This window comes from Colossoma macropomum, unplaced genomic scaffold (assembly GCF_904425465.1).
Source record: "Colossoma macropomum unplaced genomic scaffold, Colossoma_macropomum, whole genome shotgun sequence".
Taxonomy (NCBI): domain Eukaryota; kingdom Metazoa; phylum Chordata; class Actinopteri; order Characiformes; family Serrasalmidae; genus Colossoma; species Colossoma macropomum.
This window is the reverse complement of record NW_023494800.1, coordinates 197,428-223,756: the sequence shown is the minus strand read 5'-3', so window position 1 is coordinate 223,756 and position 26,329 is coordinate 197,428. Positions and strand designations below refer to the sequence as shown.

At 43.5% G+C, this 26,329-nt stretch overlaps 1 protein-coding gene across 2 annotated transcripts; it reads left to right on the top strand.

Moving 5' to 3' along the window:
* The first annotated feature begins 2,787 nt into the window (after positions 1-2,787).
* klhl8 (kelch-like family member 8) lies at positions 2,788-26,207 on the top strand. Of its 2 annotated transcripts, none has more exons than XM_036588042.1 (10): positions 2,788-2,840; positions 11,239-11,448; positions 11,891-12,439; positions 13,644-13,830; positions 14,649-14,792; positions 15,429-15,540; positions 16,453-16,621; positions 17,306-17,465; positions 21,332-21,533; positions 22,440-26,207. In XM_036588042.1, exons 2-10 carry the CDS (start codon positions 11,251-11,253, stop codon positions 22,561-22,563), a joined length of 1,845 nt encoding a protein of 614 aa, XP_036443935.1. In that variant the 5' UTR covers positions 2,788-2,840; positions 11,239-11,250; the 3' UTR covers positions 22,564-26,207. The 2 variants fall into 2 exon arrangements, with proteins under 2 accessions (XP_036443935.1, XP_036443936.1); XM_036588043.1 differs by lacking the exon at positions 2,788-2,840 and adding an exon at positions 8,929-9,349.
* Positions 26,208-26,329: the final 122 nt, after the last annotated feature.

The following is a 26,329-nucleotide window of genomic DNA, read 5'->3' as shown; positions in this document are numbered from 1 at the left end:
CTCCTCACACCGTAACCTGGTCACTCCGTTACGGAGCTGAGCCCACTTCCCTGTCCTGAATTCCTGACCTGTTACTGACCTGCTCTCCTCAGCACGTCTGCAGGAAAGCTGTCGTTAAACTCACCGAAACCCGTTTTATAGCTGTACCTGTCCGTGCTGAGCTGAGTGACGCTGCAGAGTCTTTATCCAGCGCTTGGGTCAGCAGGCACAGCACCAAGGTCCAGCTGGCTCTGATCCAGACCTGAGTGACTACCACACGACCTCCGACCTCCATGCCTTCACCACGGCCTACAGATCCACCCTCAACCACAGTGAGTACTGAGCTGTACCACAGACAGACCAACAGATAGATAGATTAAAGGATTGATAGATAAACAGACAGAGGCACACAGACTGACTGATATAGAAATATCTTCATTTTGCAGAGTTTACTGAGGTTATATGAGCTTATAAAACACATAATCATCTTCATAAGTTCACAGATGAGAAATTCATTAGAAGAATGAGCCTCATGAACATCTCTTCATTTTTATAGTGATCTTTTATGGAAGCTGAATTAAAGCGCAGAGGAGCTGTTAATGTGTACTGAGTGTTTTAATGATTACTGGTTAATCAGATGTCAGTCATGTGTGTTTAGAGGTGGTAAATTCCAGCGTCGCTCTTTATCTCTTTATAACTCCAGCCTGCATCAATCAGATAAACACAGCTAACACACACACACACACACACACACACACACACACACTGACGCTCAGGGATTTCCTGATTCTGACAGAACACATTCATCAGCGTCAGTAAAAAGTAGGTGTTTCTAATAAAGTGGTCAGTTAGTGGAAGCACAAGGTGGGTGTTTTTAATAAAGTGGCCAGTTTGTAGAAACACAAGGTGGGTGTTTCTAATAAAGTGGTCAGTGAGTGGAAGCACAAGGTGGGTGTTTCTAATAAAGTGGCCAGTTTGTAGAAGCACAAGGTGGGTGTTTCTAATAAAGTGGTCAGTTAGTGGAAGCACAAGGTGGGTGTTTCTAATAAAGTGGCCAGTTAGTAGAAGCACAAGGTGGGTGTTTCTAATGAAGTGGCCAGTTAGTTCATGCACAACATAGGTGTTTCTAATAAAGTGGCCAGTCAGTGTCTAAACTCATAAGGTTTACAACTGACCACTTTGCTGAATTGTATATGTTCCTGAGCCTCTGAATGGGTTCTCTGATCTGGTCAGTGCTGTGTCTCCTCATGAGCTGGGTCAGCGCAGTAGGAGGCAGTATGATAGTCGTATTGCAGGATAGAGAGTTTTATAGAGTTTTATCGCGTGTTTGAGGTGTTTATATGTTTGAATCTGATATAAATTAACAGTATTTTATGAGCTTTGATTGTTGTATTGAGATGTGTGTTGTAATCATAAGGCCTTATTGCTCTGTGAGTGACAGTAGTGTGTGTGTGTGTGTGTTATTCTCTCCAGGTTTGGCTGGTTTGGACTGGATCAGCAAAATGTGTATGATCTTACTCTGGATTATCTTGTCACTGATCTGGCAACCACAACAATAAAAACAAACAGACCTGCCGTGTCTAAATAACCTGCAATAAGAACTTTACCACAGTTCTCTCATAATCAGGAGGAATGTGTTGGTGTCCCAGTTTAACTCTAAACACAGCAGTGCCGGCATTAGAACCATAAGATACTCCACACCAGCTCGTCTGGGGCTGGGCAGCTCAGTCAGTGGCTTTCTATGAAAAAGAGTGAAAAAAAGGTTATTCATACAGCCGAGCAAATTTTTTTTAGTTATTAGTTTTTTAGTTATTGACTTTTAAACGCTTGCTCTAAACTGCATCTTATAGAATGACTAATCTGAGCCGAAATCATGACTGAATAAATGTGTGTGTAAAAAGCATTACTGCAATAAATGAATGACTCAAGCTGGAGTAACAGTAACTGCCAACAAGCTGCCTGAGTCAGGTTAAATACTGAGGATCTTATAGAGCTGCAGCGGAACCTTTTAGTCTATCTGGCATCTCTCAGTGTAGACCTGACTGTTAGTCTCTATTCCTCTATTTTGGATCAGTTTGGGTTAAAATAAAATGCTAAATAAAATGCACCAACCCTACAGAGACCCCAAAGGTGACATGAGGATTATTTTTAATAGCCACAAATTACTATATTGAGGCCACAAGTTACTATATGGAGGCCACAATTTACTATTTTGAGACTGCGAGTTATTATATTGAGGCCATAATAAAATTTGTTGAGGCCACAAATTACTATATTGACACCACACTTTACTATATTGAGGTAACAAATTACTATATTGAGGCCACAAGTCACTAAATTGAGGCTATGAGTTACTATATTCAGGCCATTATTTAATATGTTGAGGCCACAAATTACTACATTGAAGCCACAATTTACTACATTAAGGCTGTGAGTTACTATATTAAGGCCACAAATTACTACATTAAGGCCCCAAAGTACTATTTTGAGGCTACAAGTTAATATATTGAGCCTATGATTTAATGTGTTGAGGCCACAAATTAGTATACTGAGGTCACACTTTACTGTACTGGGGCTAAAATGTACTACATTAAGGCTACAGTTTACTATATTGAGGCCACGAGTTATGAGAAACTTAACTTGTGGCCTTGATATATTGACTGGTGGTCACACCTTATTAAATAATAATCAGCATGTCACCTTAGGGGCTCCGTAGTGTGGCAACATTTGGCAAAAGCAGTGTTGAAATTGTTCGAAAATCCCCTGTAGTCTCTAAAACTACATTTCCCAGAGTTCTTTGCTCCTCAATGACAACAGCCAGTCCAGGAGGAGTGAGCAGAGTCGGTTTCACTCAACATGAGGTAAAACAGCAAAAAATACCCTCCACAGCTCACATTCTCACACAAATACAGCAGTATGGCTAACATTAAGGTTAAAATGGTAAATAACGTTCACGAATTACTTCGTGTTTAGGGAAAAAACAGCTGAAAGGTCTGAGGGGAACAGCTAACCTAACTGAGCTAAGCTAGCAAAACTGTACCCGGAGGAGCCGAAGGTGGAATAAACTCTCTGTACAGCTTTATTAACGCTGTACAGCTGCGGCCGCTACACGGGGTCACAGATTCATTCAGGCGGTATAGATTGTGAAAGGAGTGCAGTTAGCCTCTTATTCGCCAGCTTCGTCGAATTTTCCCGTTCCACCTTAAGTAGCGTCAGGCGCCGGAATGTAACTGCTACACCGTTTAAGGTGGAACGGGGAAGTTCGAGGCTGGCGAGTAGCAGTCTGACTTCAGCGTGTGAACTGTTTATTTGTTCGCTCTAATATAATACAGCTGTATGTTTACATTCAGCGGCTAGCTTTAGCTGTAGATGCTAATTAGCACTGGGGTCTCAACTATTGAAACTAGTCAATAGACTTAGTACTGTCCTGTGGGGGGGGGCGGCTGCCGCCATAACGCGTTGGGGTCTCGGTTGCTGTACTGTAGGGGGGCTGCCATAACGCGTCGGGGTCTCGGTTGCTGTACTGTAGGGGGGCTGCCATAACGCGTCGGGGTCTCGGTTGCTGTACTGTAGGGGGGCTGCCATAGCGCGTCGGGGTCTCGGTTGCTGTACTGTAGGGGGGCTGCCATAGCGCGTCGGGGTCTCGGTTGCTGTACTGTAGGGGGGCTGCCATAACGCGTCGGGGTCTCGGTTGCTGTACTGTAGGGGGGCTGCCATAACGCGTCGGGGTCTCGGTTGCTGTACTGTAGGGGGGCTGCCATAACGCGTCGGGGTCTCGGTTGCTGTACTGTAGGGGGGCTGCCATAACGCGTCGGGGTCTCGGTTGCTGTACTGTAGGGGGGCTGCCATAACGCGTCGGGGTCTCGGTTGCTGTACTGTAGGGGGGCTGCCATAACGCGTCGGGGTCTCGGTTGCTGTACTGTAGGGGGGCTGCCATAGCGCGTCGGGGTCTCGGTTGCTGTACTGTAGGGGGGCTGCCATAACGCGTCGGGGTCTCGGTTGCTGTACTGTAGGGGGGCTGCCATAACGCGTCGGGGTCTCGGTTGCTGTACTGTAGGGGGGCTGCCATAACGCGTCGGGGTCTCGGTTGCTGTACTGTAGGGGGGCTGCCATAACGCGTCGGGGTCTCGGTTGCTGTACTGTAGGGGGGCTGCCATAACGCGTCGGGGTCTCGGTTGCTGTACTGTAGGGGGGCTGCCATAACGCGTCGGGGTCTCGGTTGCTGTACTGTAGGGGGGCTGCCATAACGCGTCGGGGTCTCGGTTGCTGTACTGTAGGGGGGCTGCCATAACGCGTCGGGGTCTCGGTTGCTGTACTGTAGGGGGGCTGCCATAACGCGTCGGGGTCTCGGTTGCTGTACTGTAGGGGGGCTGCCATAACGCGTCGGGGTCTCGGTTGCTGTACTGTAGGGGGGCTGCCATAACGCGTCGGGGTCTCGGTTGCTGTACTGTAGGGGGGCTGCCATAACGCGTCGGGGTCTCGGTTGCTGTACTGTAGGGGGGCTGCCATAACGCGTCGGGGTCTCGGTTGCTGTACTGTAGGGGGGCTGCCATAACGCGTCGGGGTCTCGGTTGCTGTACTGTAGGGGGGCTGCCATAGCGCGTCGGGGTCTCGGTTGCTGTACTGTAGGGGGGCTGCCATAGCGCGTCGGGGTCTCGGTTGCTGTACTGTAGGGGGGCTGCCATAATGCGTTGGGGTCTCGGTTGCTGTACTGTAGGGGGGCTGCCATAACGCGTCGGGGTAGGACTTTTAAATTTACCTTTTTGCTTGAACTGGACCCGGCATGTTTTCTTTGCTGCTAGATCTTTAATACTTGGGCTCAATTTCTGAGCTGCTGAGCTGCTGAGCTGACGTTAAGTGTGTGTTGTATATAATGTGTGTGGGTCATTCTACAGAAACATCCATTTTTGTGTCCCTGGCGTTTACAGATATATTACACTTGAAAAACATGTTAGGGTTACAATTTATTTATATTTTAAAATAAAACAATAAGTTATTTTAACAGTTACACCTTCTTGAGCCTCAATTTAGCAATATTATTTTTTTAAATCAGTTGTACAGAATTCCAAGCACCACAGAAGAGCTCGTCCTCACATTCATGTGTGAAGGTTGAGGCCATATTTTGAAGAAAAACACATTTTTCTGCAATTTTAACTACAATAATCTATACATGACTATGGAATATATTAATTAAATGACATAAAGAGAACAAATGCCAAATAAATATTATAAAATATATAAAGAAAGTTATTGTCCCCAGGAGTCGTGTCACTGGTGTCACTGCATTAAAAAAAATCTCTTATTTTGAAATAAAAGTCACACTGATGACATCACTCGACTTCCTTTTACCTGTTTTTTCTGAGGATCTATGAAGAAAAGCTCATGGTGAGTCCACTGTGTCTTTCAGTTATCAGAGATTTTCTCATTTAGCTCATGATTTCATATGAAGCTTTTAGCTGAAGTCACTGGTGTGACCGACTTTATTCTCAGGTAACTGTGGAAAAAATAGAATACAAATGGATTAAATTCCATATTTTAGTGGATTTTCCATGATTGACAACATGTGGTTTGATGTTCTGTAGCAGTTATTCTGTAAAATGCATTGTTCATTAAAATGTCTCTGGTGTTCCTTTATTATGTGTAACAACAATGAGGATCAGTAACACCAGTGACTCCTATGGAGAGATAGAACAGTGGACGTTTCTGTAGAATGACCCATATATGTAATGTATGTAATATAGTATATTGGCTGAACTGCAGCTGAAATGCAGCTGGTGTGTTTGGTGATATGACTGGTGTGGAATTGTGTAGAACTGAGGTGTAACCGCTGTCCCATAGACTGTTGTTGGAGTAGGACAGTTGGAGTGCACATTGCATTGCAGTGCATGCTGGGGACTGTAGTGCAGTGCAGTGTGAAACGAGCTAACGTTAACAGAACATTAAAATCTGATCTGACTCAGTCATCAGGCAGTGAATTCATAACCATTTCATGTAGGAACTTTCTGTGAGGGAGCTTTTAGAGGTGGACGTCTGGTTCCTATCACCACCACTGTGAACAGTTCTGACTCGGTAAGTTTCTCTAGAACAGAGTTTCGCCCAAATTAGGTCATTATTCTCTGTGAGCCTCCTAGTTAATTAATTAGATATGACTAGACATGAAGTCATGAAAATACTGCCAGAATGTAATTTTAGCTTGAGATGACATCTTTCAGTATCCGCCTCCGCAGCATCATCATATCCTCTGTCTGCTGAATCTATGAAGAAGGGCGCTTATTTCCTGTCTGTTCATTACTCTGTGGGCCGTAAGTATTTAAACCCAGGAGGATGTGCCTGTTTAGGCCAACTGCATGTTCGGCCTTGTTCAGACCGTCAGCCCAAATCCGATTTCTGTCAAATTCTGTTGATTTTTGATAGTCTGGACATTGGGAGATGGTTTGACTCCAGTCAGATTATCAAAGTGTCTTTTTTGTCACTCGAAACACAACAAACAGCGATGAGTCAAATCCAGAGTGATGAAGTGCTGGGATTGAAGAAGAGCTCCAAAGATTCATGATGATGAAGAGAGTTCTGAGGAGTTTGGAGGGAGAGATGATGCTCCTCCATCTCTCCTGCATCTCCGTTTCAAATCCGAGTCACGAGCTTAGCTACGTAGTTCCTGACACCTACGTCATTACCACGGCAACCCATGCAGATAGACTGGTGATGTTTGGACACACAGATCTGATCTGATCATGTGCAGATAATAAAGTGGACACTCAACTCAAAAGATCGGATTTGAGAAATAAATCCAATTTACCTGCACACAGAGGATGGATGCCAGACCGTGTCATACACTGAATTCTGTCACCAGCAGCCCAGATTTAATGTTTTTAAAAATTTTTATTTATTTGTTTTTTTACTCAAATACTGTCAAATACTGTATACCCTCGTCAAACATCAGTTGAGTCTGACAAAATAGATTCCGCCCAAACCCAACAGTGATCAGTGTAGCCTGTCAATTTTGCTTGATTTTAAGGCAACATAATAAATACTAATAAACATCCAAACATTTTCTAGCTCACCTAAAGAGTCACCTAATGTTGTTGGGCAGCTACCAAGTGCTGGATGAGATGCTGAAGAAATGAAAGTTGTGAAGAGATCTGGCTCAGTTTGATGAATTTAGGTGCATTTGTTTAGCCTCCAATTGGCCCTTTTCACATTTCTGTTTTTTCTGCTGGAAGTTCTCGTTGCAGAGCAACGCTGCTTCCGTTAGACAGTAACCACAATGACGAGTACAGCCTGTACAGCTCACTCAAGTGTTTGAGTTTTCAGCCAAAACAACCTCATCTCAGTTTCAGTGGTTTGTCAGCTGATGATGAGCAGAGGAGAAACGGGTTTGTGATGTTAATAAGTGAAAAAACTTTATCATACACTGTTAGAAATGAAGGTTCTGTTCAGGTACGTTTCTCGTTCATCAAGGTCCAAACAGTGTAAATGTTCCTCAAAGCTCCAACAGTGGTTTTAAGGTCTGATTGTGAACCTTAAATCAGTTTCTCCAGGTGAAAAGTTCGTATTTGTCCCTTTTCATAACCGAATGTTTTAAACAGAACAGTAAAATAAAAGCCTGGAGGCGAGACGGGGTGTGTGGAGTCAGTACAGCTTAGAACATATCATTTCAGTGGATTATGGTTCAGTTATGTTCCCTGACTAAAGGTACTGAGATGGAGCCTTGAGGGTTCCACCCCAGTGACGAGAGGGGTACTGACCCAGAGACAGTTTAGTACCTTTATTTCTGAGAGTGTACGGAATAAAAGAACCTCTGTGTCTGTATTTCAGCGCTGCTGACTAACATTAACATGCAGTTTGTGCTGTAAAGTTGCTGCTTCAGCCGCTTTCAGAGGAACAGTTTTCATTTTCTCCCTCTAAAGCTGTCGGTATCTGAGAGAGCGAGAGCTCAGCAGGGAGCAGGTGTTGGTTGGGTGTTTGTGTAAAACGTCTACAGTGGCACTGCAGACCATAACGACGCAGCGCCCCCTGCTGGTGTGTGCGTGTGTTTAGCGTTTACCCAACTAGTTTATTGTTCGTGAGCTACTTCAACATCTCCAGCTGACATGGCCAATCTGGTGTTTTGCTTATAGTTATTTTCACCTCCATTAATTTGTCTCTCTGCAGTCGTTAGCTGATGTTACTGTGCTCTGATAGCTTTGAAGGAATTTCTCCACAAAGCATTTATGTCCTTTATTTGGCTTGGACTCCTGCATGGTTGTGTGTTTGGTTCTCCAACAGTTCTGGACTCATCCTCGAATTTCAATCTCAGCAACTGTGATAGATAAAGGGGCTCACCTTTCTGTGGGGCTGAAGTGATATGAGCACCTGTATTTCTGAGGTTAATAACTCTGTAAGGCAATAGAGGAACTAGTTTTACCCAGAGTTTACACACTTCTGTTTCTTGTGAAAAGGGCCTGTTAACGGCATAATTTGTTTGCCTTCAGAGCTTCCTTAAAAAAGAGACCTCTGAGTGGCACTTACTCATTTTCTGTTCCCTGGCTTCATTAAGGCACAAGTTTATTCGTGCAGTATTTTCGGACGACAGTAAATCAGTGCGATCACGTGTATAAGTGATAATATCCTGCACACCAAATTCGATTTCTCTGATGGTGAAAATGCGACATTATTCACGCTCTGTTAGATGTTTGTGAACTTCGTTTCATTTGCCTTCTGCTTTCTCTCAGATGGTGTTAGCATCTCTGAATTCGCTTCAAACAGAGCTCAAACTGAGCTACAGACATCCAGGCTGAGGTGGTGAAGCTCTCAGTGCTCCTCTCACTTTTCCAGAAAGTAATGAAGCCCAATCAGCATCTCTCTGTATGTATAAACGTCCCTCGGACAGAGGGTCCGGCTCGATGTTTAGGGTTTAAATGATCTCCAAATCCCCCAAACTTACAGTCCAGCTTCAATTAGAAGTACTTTAGCCTGAGCGTTTCGTTCTGCTCTACACAGTAGGGGATATATTGCCCACCACTAGCTGACATCAGTCCAGTGAGCGAGCTGTCCTCACGTTCACCAGTGTGGAGGTCCGAAAAGGGGGACGAGGAGACCGTAGCCCACGTCCTGTGAGTGAGCGAGGCTTTGGCGAGAGGAACAAAGGGCCTTTGAGGCCGGCCTGCTGTGAAATCCATGCCGGCCTTTATGCAGGGCTGTGAATGAATGTTGATGAGGTGAGTGTCCGACAGAGGGTCCATTCAGAGGGGCAGTCGGTGCTGCGAGGGCGTCAGGGAGCTTTGCTTTAGAGATAAAAGCATCAATCACAGTGTGCCACTCCCGTTATATGTAGGATACCATGAGGAGCTTCTCCTGGACGAGTTTTGGATGAACTAACCGTACAGAAATGGTGAGATCCTCTGGTTTTGGCCGTGGTGTAGATGTGTGAGTAGGTGGTGGAGTTACTTCTGCTTTGTTTGGACTGTGTAGCCCTTTTTTCCAGCTGACTGTTCCTATCAGTCTCCCTCATAGGAGAATAGAGCTGTTCTCACTTACAGTACCTTAGAAACGTATGGAGTCACTTGATATAATGAGTTTTGCTTATTTTATACAGTAATAACTACAGAGTGTAGGTTTAAAGATGCCAGAATATATGTTAGATGTTTGATTCAATATTTAAAGAAGTTATTAAATGATAAGTAGTAAGGCTGGGCAATATTATTGTTATTGTGATAAATTATATCACAGCATTTTTTGAGCGTTCACTGTTAGAAATAAAGGTTCTGTGCATTTTTCGTTCATCAAGGTACAAACAGTGTAAATGTTCCCTCAAAGCTCCAACAGTGGTTCTAAGGTCTGATTGTGAACCTTAAATAAGTGTCTCCAGGTGAAAAGTTCGTATTTGTACCTTTTCATAACCGAATGTTTTAAACAGAACAGTAAAATAAAAGCCTGGAGACGAGACGGGGTGTGTGGAGTCAGTACAGCTTAGAACATATCATTTCAGTGGATTATGGTTCAGTTATGTTCCCTGACTAAAGGTACTGAGATGGAGCCTTGAGGGTTCCACCCCAGTGACGAGAGGGGAACTGACCCAGAGACAGTTTAGGACCTTTATTTCTGAGAGTGTGCTGTGGATATCGTCAGCACTTCACTGACTGCATGTTTCATTACAAATTAGTTCTGTTTAATTATATTTAGTGCAGTTTGTAAAGCACTGAATAAAAAATCACTGCAGGAAATAAGTAATTAATTAATGCGTAAGTTGGTAAATAATAATAATTATTGTATTTTTTTGTATGTTATTTGTTCCAACTTAATAAATTGTAGAAAAGCTAAATATCGTAAAGCATAACATGCATCGTGAAAATGTCCAAGTATCATGATATAATATTTTTGCTGTATTGCCCACCCTGATAAATAGTAGACTGTAATTATCTGTTTATAATTTTATACCTTGAGATTTCATCACTTGTGAAATATGAGACATTCCAGAATTGTATTATATGATATATACTATATACTGTAAAGCTTTCTCAGTCATTTTAGAACCCTCTGCTGCTCTGATCATTCTGGACACATCTAACGTCCTGACTGCCCACAAATTAGCTGGAACTTTTAAGGTGGAACAGTAGTGGCATTATATCAGAATCATGATGTGCATGTACCTCACAAACTACACACTTAAAATGGTTCTTCAAGGGTTCTTTAGTAAAGAAAATGGTTCTATATAGTACCATGAATGCCCTTTGCATGATTAAAGGGTTCTTTAAATCACAAAAGGGTTCTTCAGATTGATGGAGGATGTACTGTAGATGGTTCTGTATAGCGCCAAAAAGGGTTCTTCTGTTGTGACAAGTCTGACATTTTAGCAATAGAAGAACCCTTTTTGGTGCTATAGAGTAGAGAACATTTTTCAAAAGGTTCTATATTGAACAACTGAGGTGTATTCAGAGAGATTCAGAGCGGTTTGGTGTGAAATGGTTCAGATGTCTTTACAGTGGTGGTGATAGGAACCAGGGGTCGCCATGACTACAACACAAATGTAGACATTTTATTTACTATCCAGAACCACCAGTGAACCTACACGAGTCTTCTGGGCGAAACAGTGGAAAATCATAACCATTTCATGTAGGAACTTTCTGTGAGGGAGCTTTTAGAGGTGGACGTCTGGTTCCTATCACCACCACTGTGGTTTCACACCAAACCACTATGAACCGCTCTGATTACATCTGAACCAGTTCATCAGGCAGGAGTTTTTAGAACTTCTCCTTTACCTGGTGCTCCATCCCTCTGCAGGTATGAGTGACCATGGCTCCGGGGGACATGGTGCCGGAGCACGGGAAGCAGCACGCCGCGCCTAGGAACAAGTGTGCGTCGCGGCCGTCGGAGGGGGAGTGCGAGGCGGACGGCTCGTTCGTGTTCGAGGCTCAGGAGGCCTGGAAGGACTTTCACAACTCGCTCAGACAGTTCTACGAGAACGGAGAGCTCTGCGACGTCACACTCAAGGTAACCGTGGAGACGGGACGGTTCTGTCCAGCTCTGCCTGAGAACCTGCTCATCAATACGAACTGCAGAGCGATCCGGTGTTTATTTATTCGTGTACTCACGTGTTTTTGTCTTCAGGCCTGGTTTCAGCTCTCAGTGCTCTGCAGGGGAGTTAATAACCTCACTGCACAGTTAAACAGCAGCAAATCTGTATCTTAAATCTTTAAATGCTCTCTCTCTCTCTCTTTCTCCCTCCTCCTCTCTCGCTCTATCTCTCTTTCTATCTCTCTGTCTCGCCCTGTCTCTCTCATCGCACTTTCACTCTGTATCTTTCTCCCCTTTTCTTTGTTTGTTTCTTTCTTTTTGTTTCTTTCTTTCTTTCTCTCACACTTTCTTTCTTTCACTTTCTTTTTCCCCCTTTCTCTCCCTTTCTCTCTCTCTCTCTTTCTCTCTCTCTCTGCAGGTGGGAAATAAACTGATTCCCTGCCACAAGCTGGTGCTGGCCTGCGTCATCCCGTACTTCCGTGCCATGTTCCTCTCGGACATGGCCGAGGCCAAACAGGACCTGATTGAGATCCGCGACTTCGACGGCGATGCCATTCAGGACCTGGTGCGCTTCGCGTACTCCTCGCGGCTGACGCTGACGGTGGACAACGTGCAGCCGCTGCTGTACGCCGCCTGCATCCTGCAGGTGGAGCTCGTGGCCCGCGCCTGCTGTGAGTACATGAAGGCCCACTTCCACCCGTCCAACTGCCTGGCCGTGCGCACCTTCGCAGAGAGCCACAACAGGGTGGACCTGATGGACATGGCCGACCGCTACGCCTGCGAGCACTTCCGCGAGGTGGTGGACTGCGAGGACTTCCCCTGCGTGTCTCCGCAGCACCTGAAGACGCTGCTCAGCTCCAGCGACCTGAACATACACTCTGAGACGCAGGTGTACAACGCTGCCGTCAAGTGGCTGAAGGCCAACCCCCAGCACCACGAGGTCTGGCTCGACCAGATCATGTCTCAGGTTAGACCTGGTCAACAGCGCCACTTAGAGCCACACGGTGCCCCATATTCTGCACACGCTCCACACACTGCACCACACACTGCACACGCTGCACATGCTCCACACGCTGCACACACTGCACACGCACCACACACTGCACACTGCACGCACTGCACACACTGCTCCACACGCTCCACACTGCACACGCTCCACATGCTCCACACTGCACACACTGCACACGCTCCACATGCTAGACACTGCACACGCTCCACATGCTCCACACTGCACACCCTGCACACGCTCCACACACTGCACAGGCTCCACACACTGCACACACGCCACGCACTCCACACGCTCCACACGCCCCACACGCCATGCACTCCACACGCCACGCACTCCACACGCCACGCACTCCACACGCCACACGCTCCAAACGCCACGCAGTCCACACGCTCCACACGCCCCACACGCCATGCACTCCACACACCACGCACTCCACACGCTCCACACGCCGCGCAGTCCACATGCTCAACACGCCACGCAGTCCACATGCTCCACACGCCACACGCCACGCACTCCACACGCTCCACACGCCACGCAGTCCACATGCTCCACACGCCACGCAGTCAACACGCTCCACACGCCACACGCTCCACACGCCATGCGGTCCACACGCTCCACACGCCCCACACGCCATGCACTCCACACGCTCCACACGCTCCACACGCTCCACACACTCGCTGAAATAGTAAAGAAGCAGCAGGTAAACATGTTTAGGTGAGGATCATGGATGTTAAGATGTGATCAGTCTGGTAGTCTTTAGAGGTTTAGGGTCACACTCGAGTTTTTTTCTGGACTGGTCCGTTTGCTCTGTGAGTTCGGTACATTTGGTCGAGTGTGAAAGCTGTGTTTGAGCCTGGGAGCTTCCAGTGGACACGTGCAGGTGGGTCCACTGCACGTGTGGAAGCAAGCTATCTGGTCCCAGCGCCGCATGTGGGCCTGTGTGATTGGTCCATTATTAGATGGTAACTGTAAATGCTGGAGTTTCTTGAGGATTGTTTATTGTATTTATTGTAAACTTTTTGGTTTCTAAGACAGAACTGTCTGCACATAAACAGATGCCTGGTGTTGACTGTGTTCCGGTGGATGAGCAGCGCGACACCTTCAGAAGTTGGTAAACCTAAATACACGCTAAGTGCTTGTGTTTCTGTGTGCTGTCTCTCAGGTGCGTCTCCCCCTGCTCCCCGTGGACTTCCTCACCGGCACCGTGGCCAAGGAGGAGATGATCAAAGCCAATCTGAACTGCAGAGACCTGCTGGACGAGGCCAGGAACTACCACCTACACCTCAGCAACAAGAGCGTGCCTGACTTTGAGTACTCGGTCCGCACCACGCCACGCAAACACACCGCAGGTTCGATTCCTCAGCTTCGCTTTGGGGCTACAAGACTGAGAAGTAATAAAAGCTCACACCTCGCCAGGAAGACGCACACCGGATGCCCAAATCACGTCAGGCTGTTTGGTATCTCTAATAGATTTATGTGGTTTCTGATACTGTACAGGGTCCAGCGTAACATTCCCCACCTCCCGGCCAGTAGATCTGAGTTTTACTGGTCCCTTGTATATTTTTACTTGGCTGAAAAAAAAGAACAAAAACAAAAACTCTTTTTCATAACTGTTACTTTATTAATCCCACATACGCAATAATGTGTAATGTAATGATGCACCCAAACAGCAAAGAACTGATTCATTTTCTCTTAGAACGCTTTTAAGAATTTAGTATTATATTAAATTAATATTAGCTTAGCAAAGCTGGCGAACAGTGAGGGAGGCAAGGCTAGCTTACAGCTGAACCCAGAATGGAGCTCTTAATTAAAATAAAACGAGCGAAAGCAAACTAACGTTACTGGCTGAAGCTAAATCTTAAGCTGAACTACAAGAGCTCTGTCACATTATGTCACTTCAGGTTTGCGGATGCTGCAAAGGACGCACTCCGCCTAGAAACAGTCCTTTAAATGAGCCGCAGCAACTGGACAGTCAACTTGCCTGACACGCTTTTTTTTTTACTGGCCCCAGTCCGTCGGGCCACTGCTCGTGTCGAACCCTGCTCTACGACTCACTTTTACCTATAAACATGGACAAAAGTATGAACAAAAATTCTTCAAGACGGCTGCTATGGCTGTTTTAGTTGCGCACTTATACATGGTCCTGTTGACCTCTGATCTTCTGCAGGTGTGCTGTTCTGCGTCGGGGGCCGTGGCGGTTCTGGAGATCCATTCCGCAGTATTGAGTGCTACTCCATCAGTAAGAACAGCTGGTTCTTCGGCCCGGAGATGAACAGCAGACGTAGACACGTGGGAGTCATCTCAGTAGGAGGTGAGAGAGAGAGAGCATGCTGGAGGGTTTAATAAACAAACAAATGTGAGTAAATATATAATCACATTGATTTTACTTGAAGGGGAACTCCACCAATTTCTCAAAATTTCTGCATGATTGGGGGTTTAAGATGTAAACAGTGTCGTTCAGAGAGGTTTGATGTGAAATGGTTCACCGTATCTCGGCGAAGATATGGATAACTGACTTCTGTAACGTCGGGTTGTGCTTTGGACCCCCCGAGTAGATGAATCTTGACTTTTGCGAGTGTTGAAGGAAAATTCAAAGAGAACTCAGTCTAAACTCGGTGAAGGAGCGTCTCTGAGGATGAGAGTGAATTATCTACTATAGTCGTCACATCTTCATCAGTGTGATGTTGATTCTGAGACCATCTGAGGCCGAAACATCGAGCCGGACCTTCTTTTAGAGTCTGTGTGTGATGTTAATATGTAAAGACGTACGACGTGGTGTGAAAAACTCGACACCTCTGACTTTTAAATGATTAATTCGTGCTCACAGCAGCTCACACTCCCCATATATAGGTAAGGTGAGGATCTACCGCGCTTCTGCAGTGGACCAGCTGAAGTGTGAATCACGCTTTTGCCTATGTGACTGAGTGCGACTCTTGTGTTTCCACAGGGAAGGTGTACGCAGTGGGTGGCCATGATGGCAGTGAACACCTGGGCAACATGGAGATGTTTGACCCCCTCACCAACAAGTGGATGATGAAAGCCTCCATGAACACCAAACGGTAGCAGTGACGGATCTCTTCTTGGAGATTTTTCGAGCATGTTGGGTTTCCCTAATCCAGGGGTCACAACCCAAATGTTAAGAAGAGCCATTTTGTCCTTTTAACAAAAATCAAACCACTTTGGGAGCCACAACATTTTATGTCCATTTTACCATCTTGGCTGTAAATATGTCTCAGTATGTGCTGATGTACTAATATAGGCTAAAAATATATATATTATAAACGAAAACGCAGACTTACTTTACTCTGCTTTAAGCTTTAGCTCAGCTATAGGTGCTTTTCTCACATCTCTGGCAGGAAACTTTTCCTCAAAAGTAGAACAGTTTCTTAAAAATGTCTCTCAACATTCAATTTTTTACAAGGCTGAAGTTGATTCTCATTCGCCAGCTTCTTGTTTGAATTTTTCCGTTCCACCTTTAGTGGTGCCACAATGTAACTGCAGCAACATTTAAGGTGGAACGGGAAAATTCAAACACTAAGCGGGTGAACACTTTTTAGTGTCTCGTTGCAGATTAAACGTATCAGGAAACCAGCTGGAGTGATTATAAACGCAAATAAGTCCATTCATCTCCAAATTATCGATGTTTGCCTAGCTAGGCAAGATACACCACACAGTCACATCATTGTACCATCTTAAAATAACCTAAGATGTTTTGTTTATTTCAAATTTTATTCTTTACAGTGGTTGTAATTTTACCTATATAAAGTTTGTTCAACGCTGTTGTTTTATTGGCTTCCTACTGAAATATTTGAATGAATTATTATATGTAAATGATATATAAATTATTTGTAAACGAGGTTCTTGAGTCAGGCAGTCAAATCTGAATGATTATGGGCTGCTGTGTGTAATGTGGTGCATATGTATGAATTTATACATAAACATTTATGTGATTGTTTTGTGTCTGTGTGCAGGAGGGGGATCGCGCTGGCCGCTTTAGGGGGTCCTATCTACGCTATCGGGGGTCTGGATGATAACTCATGTTTCAGCGATGTGGAGCGATATGATATAGAGTCAGACCGCTGGAGCGCCGTGGCCTCCATGAACACTCCCAGAGGGGGAGTCGGCTCTGTGGCTCTGGGGGTAAGAACAAAGGATCATGGTAGTCAGAGGTCTGGAGTCCGCATGACTTCAGACAAACAAAATAAAAAAAAACCCGCGACTTGAGTTTGACTTTAAAGGGGAGGGCGACCATATTTTCAAAATTCCCTCTCCATAATTCAGTGTGTGAGATGTAAACAGAGAGACTCAGAGTGGTTTGGTGTGAAGTGGTTCAGATGTCTTTACAGTGGTGGTGATAGGAACCAGGGGTCGCCATGACTACAACACAAATATAGACATTTTATTTACTATCCAGAACCACCAGTGAACCTACACAAGTCTTCTGAGTTTATATGAATGTTGATGATGGAAAATAGTGGAGAATCTGAAATAATAAGTTTTCTTTGGGGACTATTTTGCCTCACAGCGCCCTGCATGTATCCCTCCACCATGAATGGAGTTTAAGTTCTCTAAACTATCATAAAACAGTGTCTCAGTCATCAGGCAGTGAATTCATAACCATTTCATGTAGGAACTTTCTGTGAGGGAGCTTTTAGAGGTGGACGTCTGGTTCCTATCACCACCACTGTGAACAGTTCTGACTGACGACTTTGTGTCTCTTTAAACTGTTGACCAGAAGGCCCAGTGTTGTTTAAATGATCATGAAGCTGTTTTAAAGAAGGAAGTGACCTGAGCGCTTGTGCTGTTTTCTCTGTGTGCTCTCAGAGCTACGTCTACGCTGTGGGAGGAAACGATGGCGTAGCGTCTCTCTCCAGCGTGGAGCGCTTCGACCCGCACCTCAACAAATGGACTGACGTTCGAGAGATGGGACAGAGACGCGCCGGAAATGGGGTCAGTGAGCTCAACGGCTGCCTCTACGTCGTGGGTAAGTACTGAGAGACTTCTTTTCTTATTCTTCTTATTGGAAGAAAACTCCAGATCAGCTGTAAATGATTATTTTTACATGATGTGTGAAGTAAAGCGGTTGTAAAAATGGTGCTACAGCTAAAACAGATCCAGTCATCAAATACAAGAGAATGACTTGTTTACTTAAATGGCTTCAAACGAAGGTTTCGCATGACTTTTAAACATGCATAGATAACATCTAGAGCACGTGTCAGGCTCCAGTCCTCGTGGGCCGAAACACTGAAGACTTCAGCACACTGCCTCGTTAAACACTCCTGATTCAGCTCATCAGCTAATTAGCAAGGCCTTAATGAACTGAGCTCAGAGTGTTAGATGAGGGTAAGCGCTGATCTCTGCGGCACTTTGGCCTGAAAGGTCCCCAGTTTGACACGTCTTCTACATAGACAGGAAACTTTATATTCACACGATAAATGTAAAACATTTCTGCCACTAAAGTAATTAACATCAGCAGTTTATCTAGTTTTTAATCTCTTCAGTATATTTCTCTGGTAATCATGCAGATTATTTTGTACAGAAATGAGTTTTTATTGATTTCACATTTGTGTTTGTAATTTGAGATGCAGCTCCTTTAGCGTTTTTCTTTAAGGCTAAACAAAAAAAGCTAAACTCTAATCTTGAACGATGGTATTGCATTATCTGCTGACTGATGCTCTGATGACTCTTCTCTCGTGTAGCGATATCAGTTTTGTCTGCACACAATATAAAATGTCACATATATCAGTCGGCCTGAACTCCCACCCCACCAGCCGCAGTCTGGTCAGGTATAGGTGTCTTTTTTTAGGCTGGTTAATCTAATAAAACAGAAAATGAGAATTAGATCTTGGTGTTAACTGGCCGGTTTTAGATCGTTTTAGCCTAGAATTCCTGCATCCCAGTCTTATGTAAAATATCCTTACAGTGTAAATATCTTAGCTTTTTATTTATTTATAATCCTTTATATTGCTAATTTTTGGTGAAGGATAGAATTTATATTTTTATCTTATTTTTTACTTTTAGTATTATATATGTGTGTGTGTGTGTGTGTGTGTATATATATATATATATATATATATATATATATATATATAGTCTATGTAGTAAAAAGTAACATCTGTAAAACTGTAAAACCCTAAAAACAAAGTTAATTACGTAGTTTGTTAATTCTCTTCTTGTTACTTCCTTTCTTGGCCTTGCTGTCGCTTTGCTGCTGTAACACTGAGAATTTCCCCGTTGTGGGACTAATAAAGGATTATCTTATCTTATACCTCCAAAACTAAACACCGCCCCCTTTGCATATCAAAAGGTACTAAAATGAAAAGTATTTAAAGTATTTAATGAATAAGTTACCTGATAACATCAGTAGAGAATAACATTACATTGTTCTTTTAAACTGTGAAATCTATCTGTTTTATTTATATTTATATATATATATATATATAACAGAAACTCTGGTAGTTATATATGACTAAACCATATGAATCGACTCCTGTGAAAACGGAATGCAGGCTTTTCCCAAAATGTATGCGTTATTGAATGTAAATATCATTGAAAGCCGTCTGTAAGATATTATATATTGCTCTGAAAAGCTCTTTCTTGTCGAGGTGGGCAGAGCAGGTGACAGTTTGCTGTTTGTGACTAGTTAGGGTTCAGCTTGATAAATAAACATCAAGTGTATAATAATTAAAAGTCTTTTTAATATTGGTTGTTCGTTTTTTAAGCCTAGTTTGTCATATAACAAAAAAACATGAAGCCAAGCTCTTTGTTTAATTCGTTAAATGAATTAATCACAATATAAAACTCAAAATTACTCTAAATGTCCATAGACAGGATTTTTAATCTCTGTTGACAGTGTGATGTAGAGAAAGGCCAGTCATTCCTGGGTCAACGACCTGATTCAGTGTGTATTAGGTACCATTTGATTCCAGCTTCTCAGCCGATGAGGCGAAATCCAGCGTGGAGGAGTTACAACAACAGAAACCTCCTTTACCGACCCTCATACCGTTAGTGAGCTGTAAAACAGCTGAACTTTGGTGTGGATGTTACATGAGAGGAGAGAGAGGGATAAACAGAGGGAGAGAGGAGTGCAGGGATGGGGTTTGTGAATGAGTGACTGATCAGAAGCCTAAACACATGACTTTTATGCCTGCTGGAGTAATTTCAGCCTCATGTAATCCTGTTTTATTCCTGCCTGATACCATTAACAGGCTTTAGGATGCTGAACTTTAGCTTTAGGAGACTATACAGTTGTCAACTTGGCAGTTTTATGATGGAAAGTTGTGGCGTTTGTTGTGCTAAATCAGAGAGTAAGCTACTTTTGCTGGGGGGGGGCAGGAACACCTCGCTATTGACGCCACTCTGAGCTTCGTAACTTTTATGAACATTCTTTAGTTTAAGGGAGGCGGTCTGCGTTGTCTCAAACTTGTGTAGTTTAAGGCTGTGATGCTGTATTTTGTAGAATCACCATTTGCTTGATGGAAAAAAGTTAAAGACGATTCAGAGACTGAGGCCCCGCCCACACACACCTGGATATTTTTGATATGGAGGTTTTTGAAACCCTACTGTCAGTGTTTTCATGTGGACGGACAAAATGTCATCTCTATTTTGTGCCCAGTTCTTGTAAATGAGGCGTCATCTCGACTGCAAAAATACCTCCTTGATTCTGAAGATACAGATGAAGTCATGAATCTACAGACATTTAGGCTGAAGTCATTAAAACTCATTTATCTCCTCCACAGTTTCCATGCCAACAAACTATAGTTTTACCAAGACTTTTCTATTCACCAGCTTCTTATTTGAATTTTCCGTTCCACCTTAAATCGTGCCAGTAGTTACATTCTGACGCCTGACTGCTGCGCCATTTAAGGTGGAACAGCAAATTTGAATATGAAGCTGGGGACTAAACTTCAGCCTCCTGATGAACACTGCGCTTGTTTTACCTGCAGAAGTTGTAAAGTCGGTCAGATAGAGACAGCTGTGCTTCTTTTGAGGGAAGTGGTCAGTTCGCCTGGTACGTTTTTCCAGTGGGAGTTTAAGCACTGAGCTGGGCTTATTGATACTCTTGATGCTTTGCTTGTTTCTAGTTTATGGAGGTGAACTTGCGCTCCAACGCTTCACTCGTCCTCTGAAATAAAATAAGCCGAGCATAAACACAGTAACAGACATTGGAGGGCGCTGTTGTACATCGAATTTACGACAGAAAACTGATTAATTTACATGAACAGTAAGCGGCTGTGTAGAGTCCCGTCCGCAGTCAGACTCCCCACGTTTCCTCCAGTTTGGGTCTTTCCGAGTCTTGAGGCTCAAGTCCGAGTCATTGATATTCAAGTCAAAGTCAAGTTGTCTTTTTTGATTTTGCTGCGTCGAGTCTCAAGTCATCAAATTTATGACTCGAGTCAGACTCGCGTCCAAGTCATATGGCTCAAGTCCACACCTGTAAAGTTTTTCAGAGGAATCCAGGCAGAGTTACAGTTTATAGGCTGTGAAGGACCAACTGGGTAGTCTGCTACAGCGCCACCCTGAGGCAGAGCAGTGCTGCAGCTTTAGTTAGTTAAGAACACCAAAGGCAGAAGCTGATTGTGGGGGAAGCAGATAAACAATCAGCTTCACTGAATCTGGATTTGAGTGTCAAAATGAGTTTATTTTCGGGGACCCCCAGAATCCCCTGTATTTCACCCCTCACCCATCCCTACTAAATACATCCCCTTCTTAACAGACCCCGGGTGAGTTTGCTAGAGAATCTGTGATATATAGTGGTTTACTGTGTTTCTCTTGCATTAAAAGCTGAGTTGTGACCTCGTATTTCCTCGATACGAGGAGGAAAAACGACTGTATGTGTTTGTATTTAAGGTGGATTTGACGATAACTCTCCTCTGAGCTCGGTGGAGCGGTTCGATCCCAGGATGCACCGGTGGGAGTACGTTGCTGAACTCACTACACCCAGGGGCGGAGTTGGTGTTGCCACGGTGATGGGGCGGGTCTTTGCAGTGGGCGGCCACAACGGGAACATCTACCTGAACACAGTGGAGGCGTTCGACCCGCGCATGAACAGGTGAGACTCTCTGCTAACTGACCCCTGCGCTGATTCTAGCATCAGCTCATTAACATATTAATGCTCCACCCACAAATGCAGCCTTTCATAGCAGCTGATGTGAAGTTTACAGAACTCTAGTACATCAATCTTTATTTATATGGGACTTTTCTAGAACAGCTTTACAATGAAATACAATACTCAAAATGCAGTGAACGCAGAATAGTAAAATCCTCACCACTCTACACACCTAAAGATGGTTCTTCACGGGTTCTTTAGTAAGGAAAACGGTTCTATATAAAGCCATGACCACTCAACAAACGCTTTGCATGACAGTGGTTGTTTGCATGGTGAAATGGTTCTTCAGATTGATGGAGAATGTAATGTATATGATTCTATATAGCACTAAAAAGGGTTCTGCTATTGTTGTTACAAGCTTGATATCGTAACAGTAGAAGAGCCCTTTTTGGTGCTATATAGAACCATTACATTCTCCTTCAATCTGAAGAGCGCTTTCATGATGTAAAGAACCCTTTAATCATGCAAAGCGTTCTTTGAATGTTTGTGGTTCTATATAGACCCATTTTCTTTAAAGAACCACACTTTGAGAGTGCAGTTCAAGAGCTGATAAAAGCAAGAGAATAAGATATATTTCAGAATGAACATATATTTACAGAAAAGCAGCACTACCTCCTTAGTCTTTGTACTGTTTACACCCAAATATAGGTCAAAGTAGATTTATGAATCACTGCTTTCTGTTTTTATTAGCATTTTACCATCTCAGCTTTTCTGGAATTGGGTTTATATTAGCAACATATTAAAGTGTATTCCGTTTTAATATTAGCAATAAAAAAGTTAACCTGCTGTCTGTGTGTCTTTGTGTGTGATTATATATGCTGTGTGTGTGTGTGGTGTGTGTGTGTGTAGGTGGGAGTTGGTGGGGTCCGTGTCTCACTGCAGGGCGGGTGCAGGAGTTGCCGTCTGCGCCACCCACATCAGTCAGATCCGAGACGTTGGTCAAGGGTCCAGCAACGTGGTGGACTGCATGTAACAGCGCGGGCAGAAGACCCCACAGCCCCCGTCTGAGCCTTCATAGACAATCCATACAGAACAGAATACATGACACAGAACAGAACACAGAACACAACTGCAGCCTCTTCTGAAGATTCCTGAGCTGATCTGACGTCTTTTGGTCGTATCACTGTATTAAATATCAGTATCTATTCTCTCCATCGTCTCATACTCGTAGTGCTGAGGCTCGGACTTCAGAGGACATGTTTTATGAATGAAGCTTGTGCTGAACACAGTCTGTGTTTAATCCGCTCTCAGTTCCATGATGAGTTCTGTAGCGGTTCTAAAGGGAGATCCTCAGCTGTGGTGGAGAATGAGCTTGTACACGTGACTCTGTGCCTCTTTAAAACTAAGCGCAGTGCTGGGAGCAGCTGTTAGACCCTTTTCACACGTACAGATTTCCATTTCGATCACTTTCTATGTTTCAAGCTTGATCAAAACGAATGGCCAGTATCAGAAAACCAAGTTCGAAATGGAAGAGTTTGATGTCGTATATAAACACTGTTAAAGTCCATATAATAAGCAGAAATTAAGCAGCTCAAACAGCCCATTTTGAAATGATTGTGTTTTTTGATGTCACAAAACCCAACCCCTTTACATTTATTCACCTATTCAGCCTACAACAATTTAGCCCCACCCCTTCATTTTGAGGTGTGAGAATTTTAGCCCCGGTTGCTTTTTGATTGACACAACACTCCAAAAAATGGTGTCTTGGCAAGTGAAATTATCTTCCATCTAGTTGATAAATCTAGTATTTCTCATATTGAGATTGTTGAAAGCTTATTATAGGAATATTATTATAAGTAACTTAATTCTAGACTTTTTAAAGTCATTTTATTCAGTCAAATGATCTCACTATATTGGCAGATCATTTTGCTTGTTCTAAGAAATATGCTTGACACACAAGTTTGTATGCCAAGATCTTATAATGACCTTTTATCAGTCTCCAAATCTGAAATATTAGATATGTCTAATAGATTTAAGATAATTTAGAGGCACAATAACAAAAACAGCCTGTTTAGTTCAGAGGTGAAGAGTTTGGTCATAAAAATGACCATATAAACTCTGACCAGGTCAGATGTGAACCGTGATGTCGGTTTGATGAGCAGAAGGCGTTTGTGAGGGACAAATGTCCTTCAGATCTAAAACTAGAGCTAACTCGTTACGCAGTGAAGGAGGACTCTTCTACGTGCTCTTGTGTGGTACTGGTTGTGCTCAGACTGGATTTATTACCTGCTTTAGATATTGGTGGATGTGGTAAGCTGGAATTGTGAAAAGGGCCTATTGAGATAATCAGTTCTGACAGTATGCAGTGTGGTTCCCCCAGCAACTGAAATAGATAAACATCAGCTAGTTTTTCCAGCTGCTCAGTAGCCCTCACCATCTCAAATACCCATAACTGAGCGAAGCCAAGTAAAGATGCCTCTTTTAGCCAGATGACAACATGGACACGGCCATTTTCACATCTACAGAGTTGCTCAGAATCTGGAGTTTGCTAGCACCAGAAGTACTGCTGGTAGAACGCACAAAATCGAGTCTGAGCTGTTTTACGACTTTTTCTTTGGAGACAAGAATTGTGCCATGGGCTCACCAAGTCCCCTGCTCATGCATGGACAATCAATCAGGATTTTTAGAGAAAGAGCTAGGGTGGTGGAGGTCTTGAAGTGCAATAGAACGTCTGTAGAACCAGCCTGAACGTTGGCTGTGGTCATTAGAATGTACCACAAAAAAGAAACCAGCGTTTTGGAGATGGACACTCCCACACAGGTCCAGCGTCAGCTCAGCGTTTCGGACACTGAGGGTGATGCACTCTGGCCTGTGGAGACGACCACTGGTATTAAAAACTCTGAAAGTCTGCGGCTGATGTGGGTTCCGTGTGAAGAACATGTTCCCATCAAGCCCTGGGATCTGCTAAAGCTCTCTTCTAGACTCAACTGATCTAGACTCGGCTTTACTGGAGTTCAGATCTCTGAGAATCTTTCACTTCTGGACTTCTGGGAGTCGTGATAACGTCTTGAGAGCTTTAAAGTTCCAGTCCTGGAACGCTGAGAGCTGTGAACATTCAGTTCTAGAATTCTCAGACCTTGAAATCTTTTCAGATTACCAGAGCTATGAAGTTCCAGGAATTCTGAAAGTTGAGATTCTAGCTCTAGAATTGTAACAGCTATGAAATTTCAGATCTGGAATTCTGAGATCTTCTTGAGATATTTTCAAATTCTACTTCTAGAATTGTGAGAGCTATGGAGTTCCAGTTCTGGAATTGCAAGAGCTATGAGGTTCTACTTCTGGAATTCTGAAAGTTTATAGGCTCTAGCTCTAGAACTGTGAGAGCTATGAAGTTTCAGGTCTAGAATCTGAGACCTTCTTGAAATATTTTCGTATACTAGTTGTATTGTGGAAGCTGTGACGTTCTAGTTCTGGAGTTCTGAAAGTTGTGAGATCCTAGCTGTATAATTTTAAGAGCTACGGAGTTTCAGATCTAGAATCCTGAGACCCTCTTATGACTTGAAACAACTGCAAAGTTCTCATTTTAGATTTCTGAAAGGTTCTAGACATCTGAGGTCTGTGAATTTAAGGTTCTTGAATTGGGAGCTTCTGGAAGCTCCATGAAGAGGTTTGTATGTCAGGCCTGATTTTACTATGAAGTTTGATCATCGTATGTTTATTTTATTCGTGCACTATTTTCTGAGACGGTTTGAGTAAATTTCTCTCTTTCTTTGAAACAGAAACAGAATGTTTGCGTATTCGTGCTGTTCTGCAGATGTTTTTGATGGCTTTTCTGCTTATTAGTAATTTTCTCTGATAACGTGTGAGTTTTATTATCTCATATCTCAGCTGCCTGTTAGACTTTCTGCAGTGTTGTTGTGAAAAGCCTTCAGACGGTCTTTCCAATGGGACGATCTGATTATTCATATTTATATATTGATATATTTTGTCAGTTTACTCAGTAAAGTACTTTTTTTTCAGATAGTAATTTATGTGTTGATATTGTTGAGCTGTGCAGTGACATTGTTGACGTGGCACTGACTGATTTGACGTTGTTGTAAATGAGCAGTGATGATGTGATTAATCAGTGAACACATCACATCTGTAATATAGCGAGTGACTCTGGTGGAGTGAGTGGACGGTATGTTTTGCATATTTATATAGATTTTAATGACTGAATGCACTGCTCAGACTAGAGAATCATATCCAGATGAGGTTATTTATTGAAGCGCCGTTAAAGCGGTGCATGCTCTGCTTGTGCAATGCTGACTTTCGGTAGCAAAACGTTTTGTATCAGGTGTAAAGATGATGAGATCGACTCCCGCTGCAGTTCTGTACGTCCCTCAGCCTTTCATCATTTTCTCTCCAGATAATCAGAGGTGAACGTATTTTTTGGACTGAATTGCTGAACTGAGTGCAGACATGCATCTATTTTGAATCACAGTGTGTTATTTTTGCCTTTTTTGGAGGATTCACAGGTCCTTCTACAGCGGACTCTGAGTTTGTGATTGCTCCAGAACGTTTTTTTCCAGTCAGAGTAACTCGTACTGTAGCTGTACTGTATCTTATCTTGACTCTTTGCATTGATCAGTCTGTTTGTACTGTCCAAATAAAGTTATAAAGAATACATTTATAAAAGAAACTCTAGTTCAGTGTTATTTGTTTAACCTTTCATGCAAAAACGTCAGTTTCGGCTGTTTAAGCTGCTCTTTCTCAGGTTCAGAGCGTGATTTCCCAATATTGTTTTTCTTTGACTTTCA

What these genes read in the sequence shown, in the direction of transcription:
- klhl8 (XM_036588042.1), top strand. Translation starts at nt 11,251, where the DNA reads ATGGCTCCGGGGGACATGGTGCCGGAGCACGGGAAGCAGCACGCCGCG. An exon ending in GCCTCCATGAACACCAAACG is followed by an intron (nt 15,541 to 16,452) that starts GTAGCAGTGACG and finishes GTCTGTGTGCAG; the next exon opens with GAGGGGGATCGCGCTGGCCG. An exon ending in TCGGCTCTGTGGCTCTGGGG is followed by an intron (nt 16,622 to 17,305) that starts GTAAGAACAAAG and finishes GTGTGCTCTCAG; the next exon opens with AGCTACGTCTACGCTGTGGG.